Here is a 24,554-nt window from a genome sequence, read left to right on the forward strand (position 1 = left end):
GAAACCCTGCAGGCCATCGTTCTTTGCCTGCCAGCCATTATAGAAAGGGAAAACACCATAAGCAAAGGAGGCTTGGGTTCCACCCCTAAAGTGGCAGTGCAGTCTGAACTGCTAGGTCACATCCCTTCTGCACGAGGCCAAAAGCATCCCCAGACATGTTTCAGCTTCATTTGGTGTCATCATTGTGGAGTCGCTTGGGTTTCTAGGCCCAGCAGGCACGGAACCCACTTCTGGACATACCTACTCAGGGTGACAAAGCAAAACAAAGAGGTGATGGCTGGAAGGTTTAGAATTAATCTTAAACCTCCGGCAATTGCTCTGGGCAATCCTCCAGGTCATCGTTCTTCACCTGCCAAGCCATTGCAGAAAGGGGAAAGACCATATGCAAATCAGGCTTAGTCCCACCCCCAAAAGGGCAGTCTGGCCCAAATCCCATCCCTTCTGCACCAGACCACGAGCATCTCCAAACATGTATCGGCCTCGATGGGTGTCATCAGTGAGGTGTAGCTTGCGTCTCTTGGCCCAGCAGGCGTTGGCCCACGTCTGGGAATACCCGTCCCACTCGGAGTGACTACAGCAAAACTGTTGTACCAACTGGTTGCTTGCCTACCCTCAGAGTTTCACTGGCTACCATGCTCTTTCTTGAGCAGTCACTCTTGCACTGCTTACGGGCCTACCACGCACTTAGGGGCTGTAACTGTAACCTCCAGAGGCCCTCGCTCCTTGCACTTACCCACTTACCCAGAGCCATGCTACCCTGGCTCCACTTACTCAGAGCAATGCTGCCCTGCTTTCCACTCCACTCTCCCTGGCACTCTCCCCGCCCCCATTGTCCCCTTGCACTTCACGTTCTCGCACTCTCACGATCAGATTGGCACAAGGCTTAGTAAGATCGTTTGTCTTCCCTCCCTCTATCTCCCCTCCCTTGTCTTGTCGCGCCTAGAAACACTTGTGTACAGGCGCGTTATAAATGACTTATCATATGATATGAACAGAGGTGATGTCTGGAAGGTTTAGAAATATGGGGTATGCCTTTGCCTCACCCAGGGAACCGAGAAACTCTTGCTAGGTGACAAGAGAGATGAAGCAGGTTTTCCATTGCAGCATCACCTCCTCTGTTCATTTCTCACCTGCTGATGATAGTACATACAGTAGTTCGCTCTCCATGGCATGTGATTCTGCCTCAGCCCTCCTGCCCATCAGGAGACAGCTGCCTGATGGGACACCTGCTGATTACTCTAAGGTCCAATGCATGTCTAAACTTGCCTACTCCCATACCTTAACGCGGACTCTTTTCACTATGTACCAGTCATGGCCTTACAATGACGCGCTCCACATGCCAAGAATGCCTGTGCTTCATTTCTCCTGTGCGCTGAGTTTATCAGGGTGTGTTTCATTTACATGCACAGAATGGAGCCAGAAATTCAGCATTCAATCTGTTGAGTTTGTTAAAATAAAGTATCTTTATCAATCAGTGCTACCATGCAAGAAATGGTCCCTAAATAAATGTTATTATAGAAGTACCACAAGGCGCCTTCCTCCTGTCTCTTCCCCTCTGTGTCATTGCCCTGGAACCTCTGGCCACCAGGATTCGAAATGCCCGTGAATCTGCTGCTGTTGATGTGTTGCTGCAGTTGTGCAGCTACTGCTTTCTCGATGATCTTATCGAGGAAGGAAAAATCAGTGATGGGGTGATAGTTACCTAGGATTTCGGGATCCAGAGTGGGTTTCTTTAGTAGAAGGGGGATTTGTCCTGTTTTTAGGGTCAATGGGAAGGTGCCTTGAGTTAGGGAGCAGTTGATGATCCCCAATTAGGGAGGGAGAGCTTCTGCAGGCAGGGTCTTGAGGATGGATGCTGGGCGGATGTCATCTGTATACAATGTGGCTTTGGGGGGGGCCAGGGTATTGACCAGAGTTTTGAGATTAAGATATTTTGTACTCAATCTTTCTGGATCCATTATGCTAATATTTTGGGTCTTGTGAGAAAGAATGAATATTAAGTGACAGGAAGGTAGGACTTTTAGTGAAGAATTGGTATAAGATAGTTGTAAGTTTGTATAGGATTAACTGTGATGAATTGTACTGATGAACTGTTGTACTGTACTAGTTAGGAATTGTTTTTGTATGATCATTTAAACTTTTTTAGAATGATAATAATGTGATTTATTTTTCTAACATGTTTTTGTGTGAAAAGTGTATTTCTAATGTAAACTATCACACACAATAATACCTAAATGAATAAATATTAAAAGTACTGGCAATTGCAAGGGGGTGCATCTTTCATAGTTTCCAATAGGAAGTATGATAAATGCATGGAAATGCGGGTGGTCCCGTGTATGCATTAATTACTGGCTCTCTTTAGTGCAAACAAGTGTAAATGCATCCTGCCATGTACGCTTTGCGTAGGCATTTACAATGGATTCGTATAAAATCCACCAGCCTTTATCAGGCGCTAAATGGTGTTGGATATCATCAGATTTCTATGAATTAATGGCAGCCTCAAAATCAGATGGGGCAGGCGGTTCTGTGCCTCACCTCTACTTGCTAAAAACTTCAAAATCTACCAGAAGGATAACACATGTGTAAAAACATGTGTAAACCTTTAGACGTGTTTTCCCACACTATGGTGCCAGGAAATGACTGACCCCTTTGTTTTTTTCCCAAACTATGTAAAAGGGAAAGAAGGACTAAAGGAGGGCATTCTATGCAACTTATTTTAATTCCCGTTTCACAGAGCCTATTTCCACAGACTGTGATGTCAGCGATCTCTTTATGGCACCACAATTTCAAGCAGTTTAGGACTCTGCCACAGATCTACTCCTGTGGTTGTGTCTTCACAACGCTCAATGTCCTGAAAGCACACCGAAGGCCTTTAAACCTTTACACATTTTTGACACCGAGATTCTTTGACAGTGGAAATCACACGTTCAACAATTTGGACAAGATGCTGTCACCAGTGAATTATCCCATGACTCACCTCCCTTGCTGCAGAAATCAGCATTTTCAAGAAAAATTTGAAAAGGGCACTGCGTCAATTGTTGTTTGTCACCTGCACCCGTAAGAGGAAGTATGGTAAATGGTTGATAACAAACCTTTGAAAAACTCCATAATTGTCTATAGCAAAAGGAGCACCAGTAGATGAGACCTTGGGGGTCATTCTTTGTTTTTGAAAAAGTATTTCAGTTTAAACTGTATACAAAGTTCCATATAATGAACACACATATATATATATATTTTAAAATATATTGAATACATCTTATAATGTTAATACAATAAAATCAAATCCTTTTCCCCCCAAAGTTCAAGGTGGTCACATTTGTATTCAATCACTCAGTATAATGTAAGAAATGTACCCCAAATCTTTTCAAGCAATGCAATTTTCTTTTCTTGCGGGCCATTCTTGTATGTCATTGATTCTGAAATATGCCCCTTTTCTTTTCCCAGGGAGATGCGGGAGACCCCGGCGAAGACGGAGCAAAGGGTCCTAAAGGAGAAGCTGGGTTATCTGGTGTGACCGGAGAAAGGGTAGGTGCCACCCGTACAGAGAGTGCAACGGTGAGAGGTCCGTCTTTAGTGCAGAAGTGACAGGAGCCACAAAAAAGGTCACAGAAGAGCTGTGGTTTTATGGCAAGAGGTAACAGGTGCATGCACAGTGTCAGGAGGACAGGTTAAGGCAGGGGTATGCAACCATTGGCTCTCCAGACGTTTGGACTGTAACTCCCATCAGCTCGAGCTATCATAGTCAATGGTAAGGGATTATGGGAGGTATAGTTCAAAACATCCGGAGAGTCACAAGTTGCAGACCCCTGGTTTAAGGTAATGTCCCTTTTCATTATTATGATTATTAGTAGTAGGGTATTTATTGAGCCTGGACCTAGCTTCTTGACGCAATAGAGTGCATTACAATTGGAGCGGTAAGAACACAGAGATGGAAGCAGAGAAAATGTCAGTGGGGATAGGACAGTGGAAGGCGGGTAATTGGCACAAGTGATCTACAAGCAATCAGGGGAGGAAACAGTGAGGAGCAGATCACAAGCCTCAGGTAGGGTGGGTAGTGGAGGGTGTCTGGACTAGGTGTTAGCAAGGGGTGGGGTGTGTAGCCCTCGAGGTGCATATCAGTGAGCCAGGTTTGGATGTCCTGGTGTTGGGTGCTGTCGGCCAGCAGTAGGACTTCAGTCTTGCAAGGTTTGAGCTTCAGGTAAGCACTGGACATCCAGGACTGGATCAATGTAACGCAGGTATTGAGCAAATGGATGTCTTTGATAGAGGACACTTTCCAGTCTTGGCATGATTTAGCATTTAGTAAGAGAACACTTTTACCCAAAATTGCAGATTTGGCACATTTCGCCCTAAGAACAGTGGGTAAAATATCCCCTATCCAACATGTCAGAAATGTTTGGCCCTCCAGATATTTCGGACAAGAACTCCCATCACCCCTTGCCAGTGTAGTCATTGGTGAGATATCGTGGGAGTCTTCATCTCAAGCTTGGCAGGTTGCATACACCTGCCTCTGACCTGGTCATAATGGTTCTATCCCATATCATCGACAGACATTTTGACGACGGGTGTTTTTACGAAAACATTTTGCCGGAAAAAGTCATTGCTATTTTTATTTTTTATTTTTGGGGGGTTTCCCCTCAACAGCCTTAACTGTTCCCAACACCCAACCCTTTATCTGCCTTTTCTCACCCCCCCCAAAATATTTCTATGAGTGCTTTCGTAAAAACCTCTGTCGAAAAAATAACTGTCGATGAAACGACATTGTATCCTTATAACAGATTTTGTTCATTAAACATAATTGACATCATCATTATATGAAGTTCATCAAATGTTTCCTTTTTGACAGGGAATTGAAGGGCCAAGGGGACCCCCCGGAGCTCGGGTAAGTCTGATTTCATTTTTCAAGTTCTGAAAGCAGAGTGGCCATCTTGTGCTGTTTCACTCACTAACACTGTATTTACACTCACAAGACCTTTGTGTTTTTTTTACGTCATTTTGTAATATTGTGACGTTCTCTGTGTTTGGCATTGACAGGGTGACACAGGAGACAGAGGTCCATCGGGAGAGAAGGTGAGAGTTCAAAGCCACAAGGCGCATGTCTTGTATGTGCTTCTGCTTGCAACAGCATATTCATTTAGTTGCCATAGTCTGCACAACGCTTACTCTACGTATACAAATGCCATTATTTTGAGTAGTGGCCAATGGATAAAACATTGATAATCACCCCTCCCCAAATTGGAAAATTCTTCCATTTTAGAACTTTCCTTTTTATTTTTATTTGTTTATGTGTTTTTCTAATAACAATAATAAAATCACTTTCTACCATTCAGTCTGTATGCTTCATCTATTAGCAATGATAATAAGTGTATATTTTATACTGCTGCTAATAGTTGTTTAACGATTTTGTACAATTCTTTATGCTTTCCTATTTTGTGTCCTTCTGTTCTGTGCCATGTTCCAACATCCAGCGTCATCAGATAAACCATTTCTTAATAATGGAAAAGATATATTGAAATTGCATTTTACTTATTGGGCCTCATTACGAGGTGGCCGGTATTGGTGCCAGTGCCGGTAAACCCATTCCGCCCTATTACGAGGTTCCCTTGCGGGTCCCGCTCAGAACGTCTGGTCAGACCGTTGTTAACGGGCCCGTTATTAGCTCCCTCCCCGTTCCCATTGAGCCCTATGGGGGCTCGAATGGGAATGGGGATGGGTTTTTTGAATGAGGAATTACCGGATCCTTCAAGGTTGGAATGACCCGGTAATTCCTCATTCAAGAATCCCGGACCCGGACACGATTTTGGAGGCAGCCATGGCGCTAGTAGCACCATGGCTGCCTCCAAACTCGTAATGAGGCCCATTGTGTTTAAAAGAGCACCCATGTCCCTGGTAACCGGCTCCAGGATGCTGGATGTGCGTTTTACAGGGTGCACCGTATTTTAGTGCAGTGCCATATATAACACTAGACAATGGGGTGTGACATTAACACTTAACATAACAGTACGTATTTAGATCTTTTAAGAATTGGAGACAGCCACAGAGATGTGTTTGTCACAATTTAGCATCTCCTGCTGTTATTATTCATATTCAGGAATACGTCATTATAGGGTCATGGCTACGAGAACTGAAATGTAATTATAAAAGCAGGAGAGAATAGGATAACCCACATGTACTATTTGACATCTGTGATGCTCTTGTGAACAGCGTATGTGGACCCATAGGCTTCAGGTGTCTGAGCTCAAACACTTCTTAATGTAAAGGATTTCATATCATATATTTCATCCATCAGTTCTCTTTCCATGTTTGGGCACTGTCTTAAACTGCACAGGTATGCGCTCTCCTCGCCTGTGTTAGTCTGTTCTATCCTATCCTTTCTTTTGGTTGTGCTGGCCTGTTGTTCATCACCTTCTTATCATTACCTTCCATGCTCCTCCTCTGGGCGTATCTGCCTGTCCTGCGCTACCCTCTGGCCTGTGACAGTTTCTCTATCCGATCACTCAGGTTCCTCGGAACACGTTCTTCTATGCTCCTCCTTTGGGCGTGTCTGCCTGTCCTGCGCTACCCTCTGGCCTGTGACAGTTTCTCTATCCGATCACTCAGGTTCCTCGGAACACGTTCTTCTACGCTACTCCTCTGGGGGTGTCTGCCTGTCCCACGCTACCCTGTGGCAGCTTCTCTGTCCTATCACTCAGGTTCCTCGGAACACGTTCTTCTATGCTCCTCCTTTGGGCGTGTCTGCCTGTCCTGCGCTACCCTCTGGCCTGTGACAGTTTCTCTATCCGATCACTCAGGTTCCTCGGAACACGTTCTTCTATGCTCCTCCTCTGGGCGTGTCTGCTTGTCCCACGCTACCCTGTGGCAGCTTCTCTGTCCTATCACTCAGGTTCCTCGGAACACGTTCTTCTATGCTCCTCCTCTGGGCGTGTCTGCCTGTCCCACACTACCCTGTGGCAGCTTCTCTGTCCTATCACTCATGTTCCTCGGAACACGTTCTTCTATTTTCCTCCTCTGGGCGTGTCTGCCTGTCCCACGCTACCCTTTGGCAGCTTCTCTGTCCTATCACTCATGTTCCTCGGAACACGTTGTTCTATTCTCCTCCTCTGGGCGTGTCTGCCTGTCCCACGCTACCGTGTGGCAGCTTCTCTGTCCTATCACTCATGTTCCTCGGAACACGTTTTTCTATTCTCCTCCTCTGGGCGTGTCTGCCTGTCCCACGCTACCCTGTGGCAGCGTCTCTGTCCTATCACTCATGTTCCTCGGAACACGTTGTTCTATTCTCCTCCTCTGGGCGTGTCTGCCTGTCCCACGCTACCCTGTGGCAGCTTCTCTGTCTTATCACTCATGTTCCTCGGAACACGTTGTTCTATTCTCCTCCTCTGGGCGTGTCTGCCTGTCCCACGCTACCCTGTGGCAGCTTCTCTGTCCTATCACTCATGTTCCTCGGAACACGTTTTTCTATTCTCCTCCTCTGGGCGTGTCTGCCTGTCTCACGCTACCCTGTGGCAGCTTCTCTGTCTTATCACTCATGGTCCTCGGAACACGTTGTTCTATTCTCCTCCTCTGGGCGTGTCTGCCTGTCCCACGCTACCCTGTGGCAGCTTCTCTGTCCTATCACTCATGTTCCTCGGAACACGTTTTTCTATTCTCCTCCTCTGGGCGTGTCTGCCTGTCCCACGCTACCCTGTGGCAACTTCTCTGTCCTATCACTCATGTTCCTCGGAACACGTTTTTCTATTCTCCTCCTCTGGGCGTGTCTGCCTGTCCCACGCTACCGTGTGGCAGGTTCACTGTCCGATCACTCAGATTCCTCGGAACACATTCTTCTGCTCATTGAACCTCATAGTTCAGCCAATATGGCAGGACTATGCACACCCACATTCAAAAACTAGGTTGCTTTATTAAATGATAAAACAATATGAAAATAATCACTTTAAAAAATCCTTATGTGCAAATTTGTTTCACGCGTATTCAATGTGGGTATCCTGAAAAGTGCACAGAATGTTACTATTTGATTTTCAATGAGCCTGATGTATTGCTACCTCTTCTTCTTTCCACAACCTCTCAGCATCTTAATGGGTCGTCAAGCCAAGCTCTGACTTCGGCTCATGAATGACAATTTTACAATTAAACATCAACATTACCACTGGTGCCAGTGGGCCTTGGCTGTCACTGTGATACCCTCCCTGCGTCTCTCTCATTTGGGTCCACCCCATCAAAGGCCTTGTACCCTACCAAGCTCCCAATATCTCTGCGGCGATCATGGGCCCTGAGTGATGTCCTTCATTCCACCGGATCCTGTGCAATGTCATCCAGATTCCCAGTGGGATGAAGCTCATTAACGGAGCCAAAGCGCAGCTGCTGCCAGTCTCCGCCAACTCTGCCAGGGACCCAAGTTTGACCTGGCTCCATGGGAAAGCAGGCCCTGCAAGGTCCATCTGGAAGTGTCCTTGTCTCTCTTGTGATCCCACTTTTATACCTTTACCCTTTTCATTACAGGGGGATCGAGGCCCACCAGGGGTCGATGGACGGAATGGTTTGGATGGGAAGCCTGGACAGCCTGGAACGCCTGGGCTGAGGGTGAGTGCTGTGGGGGCGGGGGAATATAAGCAGTGTGTTAATACTAAATGTGATAATTACTAACACTAATGTTGAATGAAATCATAAGATAGTACAAGAAAGGGCTTGCCTGGATCCTAGCCTGGCATTATGACACCCAAACCACCTATAGCCTGTCAGTAAAAGACAACATCCTTTTGTTTAAGCATAGATCACTTGAAAGAGCTCTCCAGACAGTTACTTGAAAGGGGCAATCAATGCGTGCACTCACTAACTCACTCCCTCACTCACTCTTCCATTGCATGAATCGCTAAATATCCACCCGATATGCTTGCACACCTGCTAAATGGGGATGATTAAAAACAGGCTAACTTCAATATATTTAGGATCTGCAGTAGTAAGCCTGTAGTTATGATTAAAATGGCTTTCCCATAGGAAAGCAGTTTGTGGGTGGCTTATAACTTTGGCGCTGTTTGACGATTCTGCACAAAACTTTGCAAACACAAAATATATACCCAACTGTGAATGGAACTGCAAAGTTTGTTGCCGTTTCATCAAGTGGGGGCAATGTTGTAGGGGGGTCCAAAACTTTTTGAACTCTGGATAGATGTGAATGGCAAAAATGTTTTGCTTGCGACCACGGTTCGGACCGCTAGATGGAGTTGGACCAAAATTGCATGAGGAGCGGCAAGCTGAACCTGAAAGGGTGCTTTTGCAAATTTGGTGTCAATCCGTCCAGCAGATTTTTTTAAGAATGGCCAAAACAGAAAGTTAATAATATCTCGGTTCAGTCTGCTGACATACTTCCTGATTCGGTGTCCGCGGTTACCTCTGCACCAATCAGAAAGCCACATAACATTTGTGGACATTGAGTAAATGTGCTGATTGGTCAATTCAGAATTGTGAGGTGTGTCAAAACATTTGAAACGGGCGCCATATTGGATTTGTAAACTACAGCCATAGCCCGCAAACCTTGCAGTACAACAATATTAAGGGGTCACAACATTACACTTGGCTTAGAAATTAAACAACGTCTGGGGTTTAGAGGGGAGGTAAGGAGGGATGGAATATATCCAGAAAAGGCCAAAAATCAGGTTTATTTTCTCTTCCAAAAGTCTACGAACATCTTAGATGTTCAAGGGCATTGCTGTGATGTTCGCATACTTGAGAAATGTTTGAGGACATTCATGCATATGTATAGCTGGCTTTGGGCGGCTTATGACTTTGGCGTAATTCAACGTATTTGCATGAAACTTTGCAAAAACAATAAAGACCCACCTCTCAATTGTTTAGTCAAGGGGGTCAAAGTTGTAGGAGGGGGTCCCTAAATGTTCAAAATCTGGATAAAGTAGAGTGGGAAAAAAAATTGTTCACAGCTATAGCCCAACTGCTGGACGGATTTGCACCAACTTGTGCAAGGAGTGTGCTTTTACAAATCTGGTGTTAATCTGTCCTGTGTTTAACTTTTTTAAAAGTTCCAAAATGTAGGTAGAAAAAATAGTGGTATAGGTTTGGTGCCGACAATATAGCTACTGGCCACCAGAGACTGGCTATTCTGAGATGGCTAGAAGGGCCTGCACTATGGCTGAATTCCATGCCTCAGGGATTCTGGCCACTGGCCATGGCTATAAGGCATGGACAGTGGCCCGCAGTGCCATTTTTGAGGAATAGTGGCCACTGCGTTAGGCTACAGGCCATGGCCAATGTTTTCTGTGGGATGATTCTTGGGCATGAAACATCGCTGAATCTTATGGCCTGGGAGTATGGGCAGTAGCCGTGGCCGCAAGTCATTGGCAAAGACCACAATCTCAAAATTGGGCTATGGTGACCACTGGGCCGGGCTGCACGCCTGGCACAATCTCTACTGCGGGTTACTTTGCCGGGCCGGCAACGTCTCTGAAACCCATGCACCTGGGTTTGTAGCCATGGGCCATGGCTTCCAGCCATGGACAGTGGCCCACAGTCCCATAATGGCATAGCGGGAACTGCACCATGCTGCAGGCTATATTCCGTGGCTATTGTGGGGGAATTGGTAGGGCCGGGGTCTTGGTTGAGCCTCATGCCCTAGGCAGTTCATCCATGACTTGCATTCCCACTACGTGCTGCTCAAAGTGGCACATGTCAGTATGCACGTCAGAAAGAATTTGGTTCGTATAGCTCTTTTGTGTTAATTAATAGTGGAATTATTAATAACTTACATACAGTGCTGGGACATCATGAAACTTTTTTAGTTATAAAAATCATTGAAATTCAGTGAATAAACTTTATTAAAGGTACCTTAGTGTTAAGATACTATAATAAAAACCTTTAAAATTTAGAGGAAAATCTTTATTAAAGAGACATTATGATTGCAGCGCAAAATCAAAAAACCACAGAAATTTGCCAGTTCTGGTAAGCTATGCAACCGTAGCTCACGCCCCCCACCATGCACTGCTCAGACTAACACCCATGACATCAAAGATGACATCACAAATGGCATCATCCTTGACATCACTGATGACATCAAATATCCTGGAAGTGTTTTTTTGTTTTTGTTTAGTGACCCTTAGCCTCTCATCACTGCATAGCACCCTTCTTTCTGATTCTCTCCACTTACTCCTGGGATTCGTCCTACTGAATCCACTCGCTCTTTGGACTCTTGTCCTGCAAAGCTCTGCTTTACTTTTATTTTGGAACTACAATCTAAGGCAGGCAAGATGCAGTTGGCTTAAAAGCCTAAACTGGATAAAGACGATGAGCATGAAATACACTGTGATATCTGGCAGGTTTGGTATTAGTATCTTTCATATCACCTGGTGCTTCCACGGTTACAGCCATTGAGCTATATTGTGGCTACAGTCAACCAGAGGGAAGCTTTCCTCTAGGAGCTATGGTGGTTTTGGTAGGTCAAAAGAGCCAAGGAAGACCCAGTCACATGTCAGTATACTCCATAGGAATGGCATATTACTCTTGCTCTGCCAGACTAGTCTTTTAAAGAGCTTCTACTCCATTAGGAATTTTCTGTAAGCCAAACGTTTGGCAGACATTACATGTATAATGTCCTGACCTTCTGGGGCCTGTGTTAGTGTATCCTCCTAAGAGGGCATAAGATATGAGATCAAAAGTTTCTCCTATTGTTTAGCAGTAACCCATGTCTTGAGATGGTGGTATTTATTTAATGAGATGGGCACTGGTGGGAGTCTATAACTGCAATAGGTTGTTGCTTAATGTATGCTTCCCCAGTTCAACTTATTTCATTTTATCGAAACTGAAATCCTATTTTAAGCTTGAAATTCTTAATCCACGTGCATTTTTTTCTTCTCTCGATTAGGGGGACTCAGGAAAGCAGGGCGACCCAGGACGAGATGTGAGTATTGAATGGGACGAGTCATGTTCCAGTTACAGATCCTTCTACTTCAGTGTCATGGGTGCATGTGTGAATTTGTGTCTCAGTGGTGGACTTGTAATTGAAAGTGGAAATATCACCAAGACATCACTAATTTGGAAACGATCAACATTTGCTGTATGGATGTAGTTCTGCATAGAATTTCATGTGATCATTCTTGAGTGCATACTTTCTAAGCATGTGGCAGTCCAATTTGAGCACAATGAGGTTCTTTCCAATTTGTGTTCTTTATGAGACTAATTTCCTACTAATTATCCAACAGACCTCTTCATAGCGCTTGGCAACTCATTTCAATTGGACATTTACTTCACGACTGGAGATTTAGTTCAATGTTTACCAGTGTTTTTCTTGCTTTCTAACCAGTAGCTAGAATTCATACTGTTTTGTGGTTAAGCCCCTGCATTGTTACGAGCTGGTGCCATATGGGAATGGCAGATTACGGCACTGCAGATTTGCTCGAAGAAGAATTTGTCACAATCTGTTTGACTCATTTTGCTGCATATATATGTGGGGGTGGGTTTAGGGAAATCATTATTGTAGGAGAGTTAAAAGATGGATGCAGGGGGTCTCCCACCTCATATATTATGCAGCAAAATCAACCGGTCAAACAAAACAAAAATTCGACCAATTCTCTTTCGACCAAATGTATTCGATGTAATCACCCTAAACCTGCGATACCACTCGATTCAAAGATGTGTGTGCAACCTGAAGTCACATGTTTGAATACTGGTAAGGCTGTCTAACCCTCATCTTAAAATGTGGGATAGGCCAGCCCTTAGAAATGCTTAGAAGGAAGCAGAGTCTGGAATAAAGTACTATTTCAAAACGCAATATTGTTGGGTTTTTTGGTGGTGATGGGAGCCTAATTCTATTTTAATATAGAAAAAATATTTAAAAGATCTGCTTTTCATAGTTCCTATTGAGATGCTTTATTTGTCAACTGTATTTAAGAATGAAAGTATTTGTTTATTTTTTTGGGAGATGTAACATCCAGAGCACTTTAGAGGGATTAAGAGCGTTGTTGATCGAAAACCCTTCTCCACAAAACAAGTTAGGACATGCCTTCCTAGTTTGGGCAAAGATGCCAAATAACTTCCACCTAGTCACTTTCGACACTTTGCGACCGATGGACAGGAGGCACTCCCTTACAAGGGGGGCAGGAGGGCTTCCAATTCTCTGATGCAAAGCAATTGTTTTCAAGATGTGCCCATATGGGTAGGTTTATGTGTAGCTGGAGTGTTACTATGAGCTCAATAAACGAAGCGCTACAACCGAGAAGAAGGCAGAGACTACCAAATTCCTTTGGCCTATTCACACAGGACCGTCATTGACTGACGTAATTGAAATTGTTTATTTTTACTGCGCTTATACACAAGTGAACTGCATCAAAGCGCTTCAAGGCGGGAAGGGAACAAGGGATTACAGTTTTCATTCTTGGGCCTTGAAGATTCCGAATGATCTAACAACAATAACTAGCATACTAGGCCAGAGTGTACTAGTGTAAGTGCGTGACAAAGAGTGAGGGGAGAAGGGAGGAGAGAGGGAAAGGAACGTGCAGTACAATAAACTACAGTACTGGGCCTGGCGACTGCTTGGTGGTTGGTCATCCAATGCGCCTATACATGAATATTTCCAGCACCATCAAGCTAGGGAGGGGAGACAAATGGAGGACCGGACAGACAAACTTGCTAGGCCAGTACATACAAGGTTGTGCAAGTGTGCAGAGACAGGAAGTGCAAGGTAGGTGGAGGGGGACAAGTGCGGCCAGTCCAGCAGGAGCCAGGGTAAAGTGCAGAGTGGTTACCCCATTCGTGGAGCAAATGTGGTAGTGACAAGCAAAGTACAGAAGCCAGAGGCAAGTGCAGGACTGGAGATGGGAGCCTGGTACCTGTAGGGCCCTGGAGGTGCACCAGGCGATCAGTCAGCGAGCTGAGCAGGTGGGAAAGAGGAAGAAGGAGGGAAAGAAGTGAGGAGAAAGGAGGTTAGCAGGGAAGAGGAAGAGAGAGAAAGAGGAAGAGAGAAGGAAGGCCTTAAGGAGTTTCCAGATCTTAAGGAGTGTTTCACTTGGGTACCGAATCGTAAAAAGCTCATACCACAGTACCAGTGTGTTCTGGCATCAAAAGGATGCCAGGTGGGCCCATGTCATGCACAACATCTTGAGCCAGTCATGATTTATCACTTTGCTTGCCAGGCCTTTTGGGTCCAGAGTTACAATGGGAAAAATGAAACTACACATGCCTGCATGCAAAGGAGAAGCCAGAACTAGCTGGAGATTGGCATACATGGAATGCCACCACGATTCCTATCCATTTACTTCACCGCCGGATTTCTATGTCCCAAATAGTGAAGATGTTTGAAGTCTCCTACTGGTTCATGGAACAGAGCCATGAAACATTACATTCCTCTGACACGTGCTCCTGGTCGCAGATCTTCTTGTCTCCTGTCAGGGAAACATGAAATAAAATAGAATTGTAATAACAGTCTACTGAAAGGGAATAGCTGGGAAGTTAGTTTAAAACAGGAAACTGGAACGAAAGGTCATATAGTAATAATAGTATTGCATCTTCAAAAGGCAGCAATCCCGAGGAGGTGAAATTCTATCACTGGGTAACTGGTCAAGATATATGGAGACAGAGGCACTTTAAATGGTCACCTTCTAAAATTTGCTAATTTCAATCCAATTTCATAGCCTCCTGAGCTGTGAAGTTTTTCTACTGAAAACTGAGACTGGTCAAAGACTAAAAACTTGATAATGATGATGGTTAAGTTTATATTCTGTAAAATCTGGGAGAAAAATGTTACACATTTCATCTGCATTTGTTCATTGTATGGTAGACCTAGAAACCGCTGTTTACCAATCATAAGGTAAGGACTATGGCAGATGTCCATTGGCTAATTAAAATGAACTTCCCGAAATAAACCTGCAAGTGGTGCTGGTGCACTTTCAGAAAGGAATTGTGACGAGCTGAAAGATGGAAGGTAGAAGCTGAGGCCCATTCGCCTCAGTGATTAGAGCCGCTGGAAAGCAGAGCACAGCCCTGAATGAGAGAGCAAAGACCAAAGAGTAACTCATTTCCACAAGATGGCGGGCCATCCATTCCTCTACCCTGTGATGCTCAGTTGCACCTTTCATCAGGGGCGTTGCTAGGGGGGGGGCTAAGGGGGCTGTAGCCCCTGATCTTTTGGTTGTAGCCCCGGATAGAATCTCAGGAGCTACAGCCAAAAGACTAGCTAGCCCCCAGTCCCAACAGTTCCGACATCAGCTTAGCCCTGGGTCTTTTCCAGACCTAGCAACTCCCCTGCCTTTCATTGCTACGGCTCAGCTAAAAGGGGATCCAGCAAGCTGTTAACCTCTTGTCTGTCTATGGCCCTCATTAAAGTTTTGGGGGTATCCCCCCAGTAATACTGGTGGCATACCACGGAATGGAAATAGCATTCCTGCCACCTGATATCCCGGTTTTACCAGGATATTACAGGCAGCAGGAATGCCGGTAATTCCCCATTCCATGCAGTTCCATAGGACACCATAATAACCCGAATAACCGTCATGGGCGTTACTGGTGCCGGTGATTCTGGCAGTTCTTGGCTGGAGGTAAATCAGTAACCCCCACAGGTAAACTTGTTCTTTCCCGGTGTGGGAAAAGTGCTGGCACTTTTACAGGCACTTTTCCTGCACAGGGAACATTGTAATTATGCTCTCTGTCTTTAATAAGTGAACCTTGGCTGGGAGATTGGATTTCATGGGGTTTCCCCATCTGAGAACAGTCATGGACTTGACCAGGCTGTTAGACCTTGCCCCTTCCACACTTCAGCACACTTTTAGAACACTCATCATGATGAGGGCACTCCATCCCTCTGCATTGGGACGACGATTCCCTGATCCATCGCCCCATGATACTTGCACTCAAAAAGAGGAAGCGATTCTCCTCAGGTGATAGTCACCTGTTCAACTCAATGAGCCCAAAAAGCATCCACTCACTGTTGACCCCTTAACACTTTCCGCTCAGATTATAATGGGGTCTTTTCTACCGCAACTCTTGGCTTCCTACGGAGGCAATATTTCGTAAAAACCATGATGATATGGCTGTCTTTTTGCAATGGGAGTATTCAATTTATTGCAATACTGTTGTGAGGAGCAAATGTTCCTGATACCTTAGTCCCTGTTCCAGAAAACCGCAGCTTCTACCAATCCAGCCATCCCTCATCAAGCCATACTGAAAACCCCAAATGTTCTGTTATGTTACTCTGCTTTTGTACTGTACTGCACAGCATCACCATTATAGTCATTTAAATCGGTGTCGCCTTACCTTAGTCTGCTGGGAAGAATATGAAGCATGAGCAAGGGTGATCGAAGAGGAGGGGGATCAGGAAAGGAGTTTGCAGGTACATGGGGGAGCTAGGTATGACTTAATGCTTGTATTTGTATCTATGCGTGTTTATCCACGATATATAGGCTATTTGTCTAGGGGGAGGTGCCACAGAAAGGTATGTGTTGAGTAAATGGGCACACTGGGATCCCAAGGCAGTTTTGTAGAATTTTCAGAAATTGGAGGTAAAAATCTCCCCTTTCCGCCCATGTTCGGAGCTATTAGCGCAGCGCTAATTACACCAGCGCTAAAAGCACCAAGAAACCGAATGTATGTGATTTCTTCGAAAATGTTTCCGCTAATGGAGATTTCACTTAATCCATTTCACTGACAAAACAAAATCTACTTTTTTTTATAATGCAGAGGGAGACCCCCTGGAACCACCCTCACCCCTCCCTACCCTAACATATACCCTAACCCCACACTCCTCCTATTATGCATTCCACATGTACCATTTCCCCTACCATTTTTGGTGGCATAAATTCAGTGAATTCTCATTTAGTGAAATGGTCTTTGAAAAAATCTACGGTAACGAAGAAAACCCCTTGGGTCCAATGGAACAAATGGGAATTGGGATTTAACTCCCCACGGCAACTTTGGATCCGGCGCAAACTGTGCCAGGCCGAGTAGCAGTAACTCTAATAGCCTTGGGCGGTATCCCGGTGCAGTTAGCGCCGGGATACCGCCCAACTCCTAATGAGGCCCTGTGACCCTGAAGACACCTCCAGGCTACCCTAAAACGACTGCCCACGCAGTCGTCGTGTTAAGCCAGAAAACATTTAAGAATGCCTGGGTTATTGTTGGGAATGGGCCTCTCTTAGGGTTTGTTTGGTTACTCTGGAACAATAGGCATATTAACCACCCATTTCCAGCCCCATCTGCCTAAGCTGCAGTTGCCTAGATAGAGTCCCAGGACAATGGAGATACTGGGCTTGACAACACACATGAGTTTGCTCCATAAACAGAGCCACAGGCAAGAGAAATGGAAATCTGGTGATTTTATGCACTTGGAACCGCTTTAAAAGCAACATGCGAGTTTGCTTTAAAACCTGTCATAACTCAAATGAGTTTACTGCAAAACTGATACTCAGACCTACGCCCTTTGCCAGCAGCAGGGTACATGGGGGGGATGGTCAATAGTTGAGCTGGGAAATCCTTCAAAAAACCCATTCAGAACCCTGTCAAAACCCTTTCAAAACCCAGGCGGGATTCCACTACTAGCCTGTGGATTTGCCGCAAAGAGAAGAGTGTTTCAGTGCACGCATTAAACGTTATTCCTTAATACCTCTTCCTTTGAGGCGTTTCCTGGGAGCTACTGGGAGTATGCTGTCTGCTGTGTAATTAGTGGAGGAGGTAATTGGCTAATGTTTATTTGAAAACAATATTTTTATACTTTCAATTATCACCAGCACTTAAATGTGTGATCTCAAATCATCCCAGATCGGATTCATGTAATGCCTTTGCCTCTCCTTATGGCTTGTGCTCAGTTTCTGTATCCTCGTGGCAGGAAATGGGTTGACTGTGGTGGGGGTCAGCGTGGCACTGCCCTTGTTGAGGGGTGACTGCAGGTAAAGTGCAGTGCTCCAGATAACACCTGGGAGAGCCTCCACTCTCCTTTGAGAATGTGTATTCTGGAACTGCATATGGCACAATATAAAAATATAAGAGTATGTGTATGCGGGAGTTGTGAGGGGTTATGTGTGATTGGGGGTATGTTATGAAGCAGGGGATCGATGACCTTATATAAGTTCATTATATATTGTATTGTTCTGCTCTAGGAACGTGACATGGCTCATAGTATGTTAAATGGATACACTGGAATCAACAAACATGTTTTAATCACAGCTACCCCACTTGACACAATGGTGGGATTTTGGAGCGATCTGCACGTCTCGCTGTTCATTTCACTTTGCAGCAGATCTTAGTTTCTGAAATTAGGAGTGCTTGGAAACTGGTCAACCATCAGTATTGGCCCTTCAACTTTCAGTTGTGCATCTGATCGGTAAAGTTTACTTCTCCACAAATGATTGAAATGTTTCTGTTGACCTTGTTTCAGGGGCTTCCCGGCCTGAGAGGAGACCAGGGACCTCCTGGACCAATCGGGCCAATCGGGCCACCAGGACAAGCTGTGAGTAGTTCTGCCTCTTTGTATCTTTTTACCTTCACATGGATGGTGGAAGAAGGCCTCTTTGTCACACGCTTTTCCTTAAATAACTGAGCATATGAAAGTCTTGGATCATAGCTGTCTACTGGCCCAATGTCATGGTGGTCAACTTTAGCCTATCCCGTGTATTTAGACATCAGCACTTGGCATGGTGTAGCTTCATATTTATAATGATAAATGTGAAACTACAAACCCAATAATCTAATGGGTAGTTGGCTAAACGGCTGGGACTAGCGGATGCCAACCCTGAAGACATAGATCCACTTGGCAGCCATGGTGGAGTGTTACTTGGGATTAGACCTGCATACCTGAACTATGTGGTTCGCACGAGGAAGCCAATAATCTGCTACTGTTTTTTAGGAACTCATCCTGCCATGGGTGTGGGCTCCATTAGGGCAGGGACAGAGTCATCCGCATGGCATGTGAGCCTGCCATACAACAGACTTTACCAAGGGTCTGAAATCTACAAGGTTTTCTACTACAACTCCCATAATCCTATGTACCTGATGTAGGTCCCTATAAGAGGCAAACGCCCCATCTTGTATATACCCACTATCTGATTTGGACCTAATATGTACCTGATGTAGGTCCCTATAAGAGGCAAACGCCCCATCTTGTATATACCCACTATCTGATTTGGACCGAATATGTACCTGGTTTCGGTCCCTATAAGAGGCAAACGCCCCATCTTGTATATACCCACTATCTGATTTGGACCTAATATGTACCTGGTGTAGTTCCCTATAAGAGGCGAACGCCCCATCTTGTATATACCCACTATCTGATTTGGACCTAATATGTACCTGATGTAGGTCCCTATAAGAGGCGAACGCCCCATCTTGTATATACCCACTATCTGATTTGGACCTAATATGTACCTGGTGTAGTTCCCTATAAGAGGCGAATGCCCCATCTTGCATATACCCCCATTGTATGCGTTCTTTGTGTTTTCTAGGTGATCACCCCCTGTTATTACCCCTAACCATTTTCCTCTTTGTTTGCCGCCTTCTCTAACCATTTATGGCACTTAATGTATCTTGTCTTAAGTTAAGCGCCGAGATGCCTTAGGGCTTTGTGCGCTATAAAAATAATAAAACCAAACCAATCCCTTGCCAGCTCTGGCAGGTCAGAAGAAGGACTCAGACCAGTGGACATGTTTGTACAGATTTTGTTTAAATAAAAAGGGAAAAGGCCTGTCTAAACCTATTACTAAAAGGGAGTTCCTTTCCTAACAAAAACTAAATTATGGTGCTCATCTAAAGTAAAAAATAAAAATAGTCCTCTGTCCAAACATAACTCCTAAACTGGCCCTACGACTTAGTTTAGTTTAGTTTAGTCTCTTTATTTATAACGCGCGCCGTACCCTGGGGTAACTGGGCGCCGGAGACTTAGATTAGGTTACAACATAGTTTATATATATATATATACAGTAAAAATAACAGTAAGTGCGATTGACCAGGTTACATGATGGTCGACAGTAGAAGAGTACATTTAAGAGGAGAATCAGATGGCGGTGTAATTCTTGTTGGCGAGCCAAGCTTTAGTTTTGACTCTGAAGGTCCAAAAGGAGGGCTCTGCTCTGATGTTCAGTGGTGTGACGTTTCACGCTTTGGCGGCAATGACCGGGAAGGTGGAGCCGGCGGCTTTTTTTTGGGAAAATTTGGGGATGGAGATGCAGTGTGTGTAAGGCGTTCTAGTTGGTCTGGTAGAAGAACATGCGCTGTTTGGATGAATACTGCCAAGTATTTGGGAGCGTCATTAAAGATGCATTTGTGGACAATAACAAGGGATCTGAGAATGATTCTGTCTCGTGCCGGGAGCCAGTGAGAATCTTGTCTGATGCTGGAGATGTGTGCGTGTCGTGGATGCTCAGTGCCGCTCTAAGGGCGTTGTTCTGAAGCACCTGTAGTTTGTTCAAATTGCGGTCTGAGGTGCCGAGAAAGAGTGTTACAGTAGTCAATTTTAGAGAGCACTAGCGCTCTGGCTCGGGTGATGCAGCCTGTATGGAGAAAGGAAGGGTTTGCAGGTGTTGATGAGCTTATTTGTATAAGCCGTAGCTGAGACTGCGGCGTTCATCTGTCTTTTCAGTGAGAGCGTGGAGTCTAAGTAGACCCCGAGAGTTTTAATTTCTTTAGCCACAGAGATTTGGTTACCGTCTATGTTGATGGACGTGTAACGGGTGTCCAGTTTGTTTAGCCGTGGTTGAGAGCCGACAAGAAGGAGCTCTGTTTTCTCATCGTTTAGGCACAAGCCGTGCTCTGCCATCCAGGCTTGGATCTCCAGGTAAAGATTGTTGATCTTAGTCGAGTCCTCCTCGTAGCACCCTGAAAGGGAGATGAGAACCTAGCTCTCATCAGCGTAGTTTGTGTACGTGACGCCCAGGCTGTCAAGCAATAGCTTGATGAAGATATTGTATAAGGTTGGGGAGACGCACAAACCTTGTGGAACGCCACAGAGGATAGGGATAGGGTGGGCTAATGCCCCCGGGGAGAAGACCCGGGTGGTACGATTGGCTAGGAAGGATTGGATCCAGACAGTCGCCTGGCTAGAGAAGGCAGCTGAGGTCGTCAGATGTTCTGTGAGGATCTGATGGTCGACAAGGTCAAAGGCTGCTAAGAGATCAAGCAGCAGGAGAGATGGCTAGCTTGCCCTTGTCCTTAGCCTCGTCCATCTGGATTTTTAGGTCCAGGAGTACTGTCTCTGTTCCATGCCTTGGTCTGAAACCTGATTGTCTAAGGCCCAGGTGGTTGTCCTCTTCCAGATGCTTCTGGATTTGCAGGTAGGCCACTCTGTCCAGAATCTTTAGGATGTAGGGAACGGTGGTGATAGGCCTGTAGTTAGTGGGGTTGTTGGGGTCTAGGTTGTTTTTTTGACCCAGGCCTCCTTGAGGCTGCTAGAGACTGAGCTTGATTTGAAGGATGCATTGATAAGTGTGGTTATGAAAAGGGCCAGATTGTTGGTACCTTCCTGGATAATGGTGGCTGGGCATGTGTCTCCTTCGCATCTGGAAGGCTTGAGACCTTTGATGATGCTTGGCACTTCTTCAGTAGATACCGAAGAGAAGGAGAAGGAGGGGGATATAGGGGTGGGTGCTTCAGGGGTGGGCGGTGGTGGAGTGTTAGCTTTTTTGGCTAGACTGAGCCTTTTCTGTTTGATTTTGTTTTGAAGCATGGAATTTTGTCTGCCAGGGCTTTTTGGATCCTCTCCCACCAGTTTGCATCTTTCACGCAGGTTTCTGAGGGTGCTGATGGCGACTCGAGTTCTCTGAGGATGGTGAAGCGCTCCTTAGTTTTAGATTTGGCGCTCTCAATTCTATTGTCGTAGGTCTCTTTTTTGGCCCTGAGGATGGATGTTTTGTAGGTGGAAGCTGCTATTATGAGTTGTGTTTGGTTAGCTTGGTTAGGAGTTTTTCTCCAGGTGGCTTCGGCAGCTCGTTTAGTATTCCGAAGGATTCTTAACTCCGATATGAACCATTTGTTCAAGTGGGCTGCTGGTTTACCTTTGGTGAGTTTGATGGGGGCGATGGTATCTACTGCTGATTCTAGAGTTGTATTGTAGAGGTCAGCAAGTTTCTCCGCATCTAGGTTGGCATAGTTTGCAGGGTTGAGGATGTTGTGGATAAGAGGGTGAAGGTTCTGCAAGGTGATGTTGAGATTGTTCCTAGAGAATGTTTGCAGGACGGTGGCTGGGGGCGGGGGGGCTGGTAGGTGGTGATTTCCCTTGGATGGAGAAGGAAATGGCGTGATGGTCTGACCATGCAGTATGCTAATTCTTGAGGATTGCAGTGGAAAAGTTGAGATCTGCTTACCAGTCCAGGGTTCTGCCTTTGATGTGTGTTGGGGCTGTAATTCTGTGCTTGAATCCTAGTTGGGAGATTGTATTTTCTAGGGAGAGTGCATTGGCATCATTCGGATCGCCGAGGCCAAGGTTAAGGTCTCCTAGTAGGATGATTTGAGATCTTGTTTTGGTGTTAGTGGTCAGGAGGTTGGATATCTCTTCCTCGAATGATGAGATGGGGCCTGGGGGTCTGTAAATGAGGTGTAGAAGTATGGTTTGTGTGGCAGAGAGTTATAGTTTGGCCGACAATAATTCTGCAGAGCGGAAGCTGAAAGGTGGGATTATTCTGAGGCCAAGGGAAGTTTTAGTTATAAAGGCTACTCCACCTCCTTTACCTGTGCCCCTGTAATTCCTGAGTATTGAGTAACCATCTGGGATGGCGAGGGATAGAGCTGGGCCACCAGCCTGGTGCAACCAAGTTTTGGTGATAGCCAAGAAGTGGAGGTTGTTGGCGAAGATGAGGTCTGCGATGTCTAGCGCATGGGCAACTAGGGGGCGGGCATTGATGAGAGCACCTGTGATCAGGTGGTGTTCGGTGATGCCAGAAGGGGCTGTTTGGGCGATGTCCAGGGTGTTGGCTAGAACTTGGTTGTGCAAGGGATGGGGGTGTTTTTTGGAGAGTGATTTTAGGGGTAGGAACCGAGAGCCGAGTCTCCGGTTTCTGTCCTTCACTGGGCAAGGGGTCCAGGGCGTGGGTGGAGCAGTAATGCGGCAGATCCATTCTAGGGGGCTGAGGGCATAATTTTGCTGGTCAGTGTGTTTAGATTTGGTGTACTCCATAGTCTCCGAGGTATGTGTGGAGAGTTGAAAGGCGTTGAGGTGGAGCAGGGCGAGAGTTGCCATCAGGGTGAGAGTGGTGAAATGGAGGTATGCCATGAACAGGCAGTTTTGAGTCTAGGGATGTTGTCAGGCGTGGTTGGGGTTTGGGAGAGAGCAGGGGGGTTCGTGATGGACAGGTCAATACAAATTAGGCCAAGTGGTCTGCAAGAAGGCTGGGTTGCTGTATCGAGAGTAGGCACAGTGGCGAGTTGCAGGAAGAACGTAGGCTATTACAGAACAGGCAGTGTAGGCAGCAGATAGGCTAGTTCAGGGTTAGGCACAGTCAATGGTAAAAACAGGCAACAATAGGCTATTTCAGAACAGGCACAGTGGGCAGCAGCTAGGCTAGTTCAGGGTTAGGCACAGTCAAAGGTAAAAACAGGCAACAATAGGCTATTTCAGAACAGGCACTGTGGGCAGCAGCAAGGCTAGTTCAGGGATAGGCACAGGTATAGGCAAAGTAGGGGATGCATTAATGGACTTGACTAATCGGCAGGTTCTCCAGGCAGTATGTGTGTGGGTGCTAAAGTGATCAAATAGAGCAGACGAGGAGAGGAGCGCTACAGACAAGGTTGTGACAGCTAATAAGCTTGCATGGCGGTCAGTAGCAAGGCAGGCAAACAGGCGAGGGAGGCAGTAGAGTGTGCTGAGATCCCTTGTGAGGTCGAGTGGAAGTCTCTCAGGTACAGGCTGCGGCTCAGTTAGTGAACGTATAGGCGCTTGCTACTTATATCAATGGTTATGGACACAGTGAGCATATTCCGGTTCAGAAAAAAAAAGCCATAATTAGAATGCAGACTTGCGATGGTGGCGGTCTGCTACTCGAGGTACCATTTGTTGTTAGGTAGTAACCCCATTGTGCAGATATGAAGATGCATGATAGTGGTTACTGAATTAGCGAGATGCAGGGCGGCAGCATACGATGATACTAAATTGGGCAGTGCACGAGAAAAAAAGTAAACAGGCACAGTAATCAACATGAGCTCAATGTACTGTGATGGTGGGCGTGAGCAGGGGGCGCCGGAGGCACGGTGGTGCTGGCCGAGGGTAGAACACTGTGAATAGTTGTCGGGGAATGCTTCGCAGAGTTGTTGGTGCGGCATAAAAGGAATACAAAATTCGGGTATGTGACAGTACCTTGAGTGAGCGCCGCAGTGCTATGGCCTCACGAAGTGATTCCGGTCAACTTAGATCAGGGTCCCTGGCTCACGGCGAGGACGGCCAAGTGCTTGTGTGCCGGCTTACGCCTGCCGGCTCCTCATAGGTGCATAAATTGCACTCGGGCAGCAATCAGGTGTCTGGCTGGCTACTTCAGCTGGCAGTTAGGCATCAGTTGAGGGCAACTGGTGGGGGGCGGCCATCTTGGAGTGACTTGCCTCGTAGTGCACAGAGTTTAGGGCACAACTGTAGAAACTCAATATCCTGG

At 45.9% G+C, this 24,554-nt stretch overlaps 1 protein-coding gene across 1 annotated transcript in view; it reads left to right on the top strand.

Moving 5' to 3' along the window:
• Positions 1–24,554, top strand: part of COL7A1 (collagen type VII alpha 1 chain) — a 782,081-nt gene that overhangs the window by 459,381 nt on the left and 298,146 nt on the right. The window contains exons 63-68 of the mRNA XM_069646196.1: positions 3,445–3,525; positions 4,847–4,882; positions 5,035–5,070; positions 8,497–8,577; positions 11,867–11,902; positions 18,365–18,436. Of these exons, the coding sequence (XP_069502297.1) occupies positions 3,445–3,525; positions 4,847–4,882; positions 5,035–5,070; positions 8,497–8,577; positions 11,867–11,902; positions 18,365–18,436 (342 nt within the window). The remainder of the gene's footprint in view (positions 1–3,444; positions 3,526–4,846; positions 4,883–5,034; positions 5,071–8,496; positions 8,578–11,866; positions 11,903–18,364; positions 18,437–24,554) is intronic.

This window comes from Ambystoma mexicanum, chromosome 2p (assembly GCF_040938575.1).
Source record: "Ambystoma mexicanum isolate Mex_15411 chromosome 2p, UKY_AmexF1_1, whole genome shotgun sequence".
Classification (NCBI taxonomy): domain Eukaryota; kingdom Metazoa; phylum Chordata; class Amphibia; order Caudata; family Ambystomatidae; genus Ambystoma; species Ambystoma mexicanum.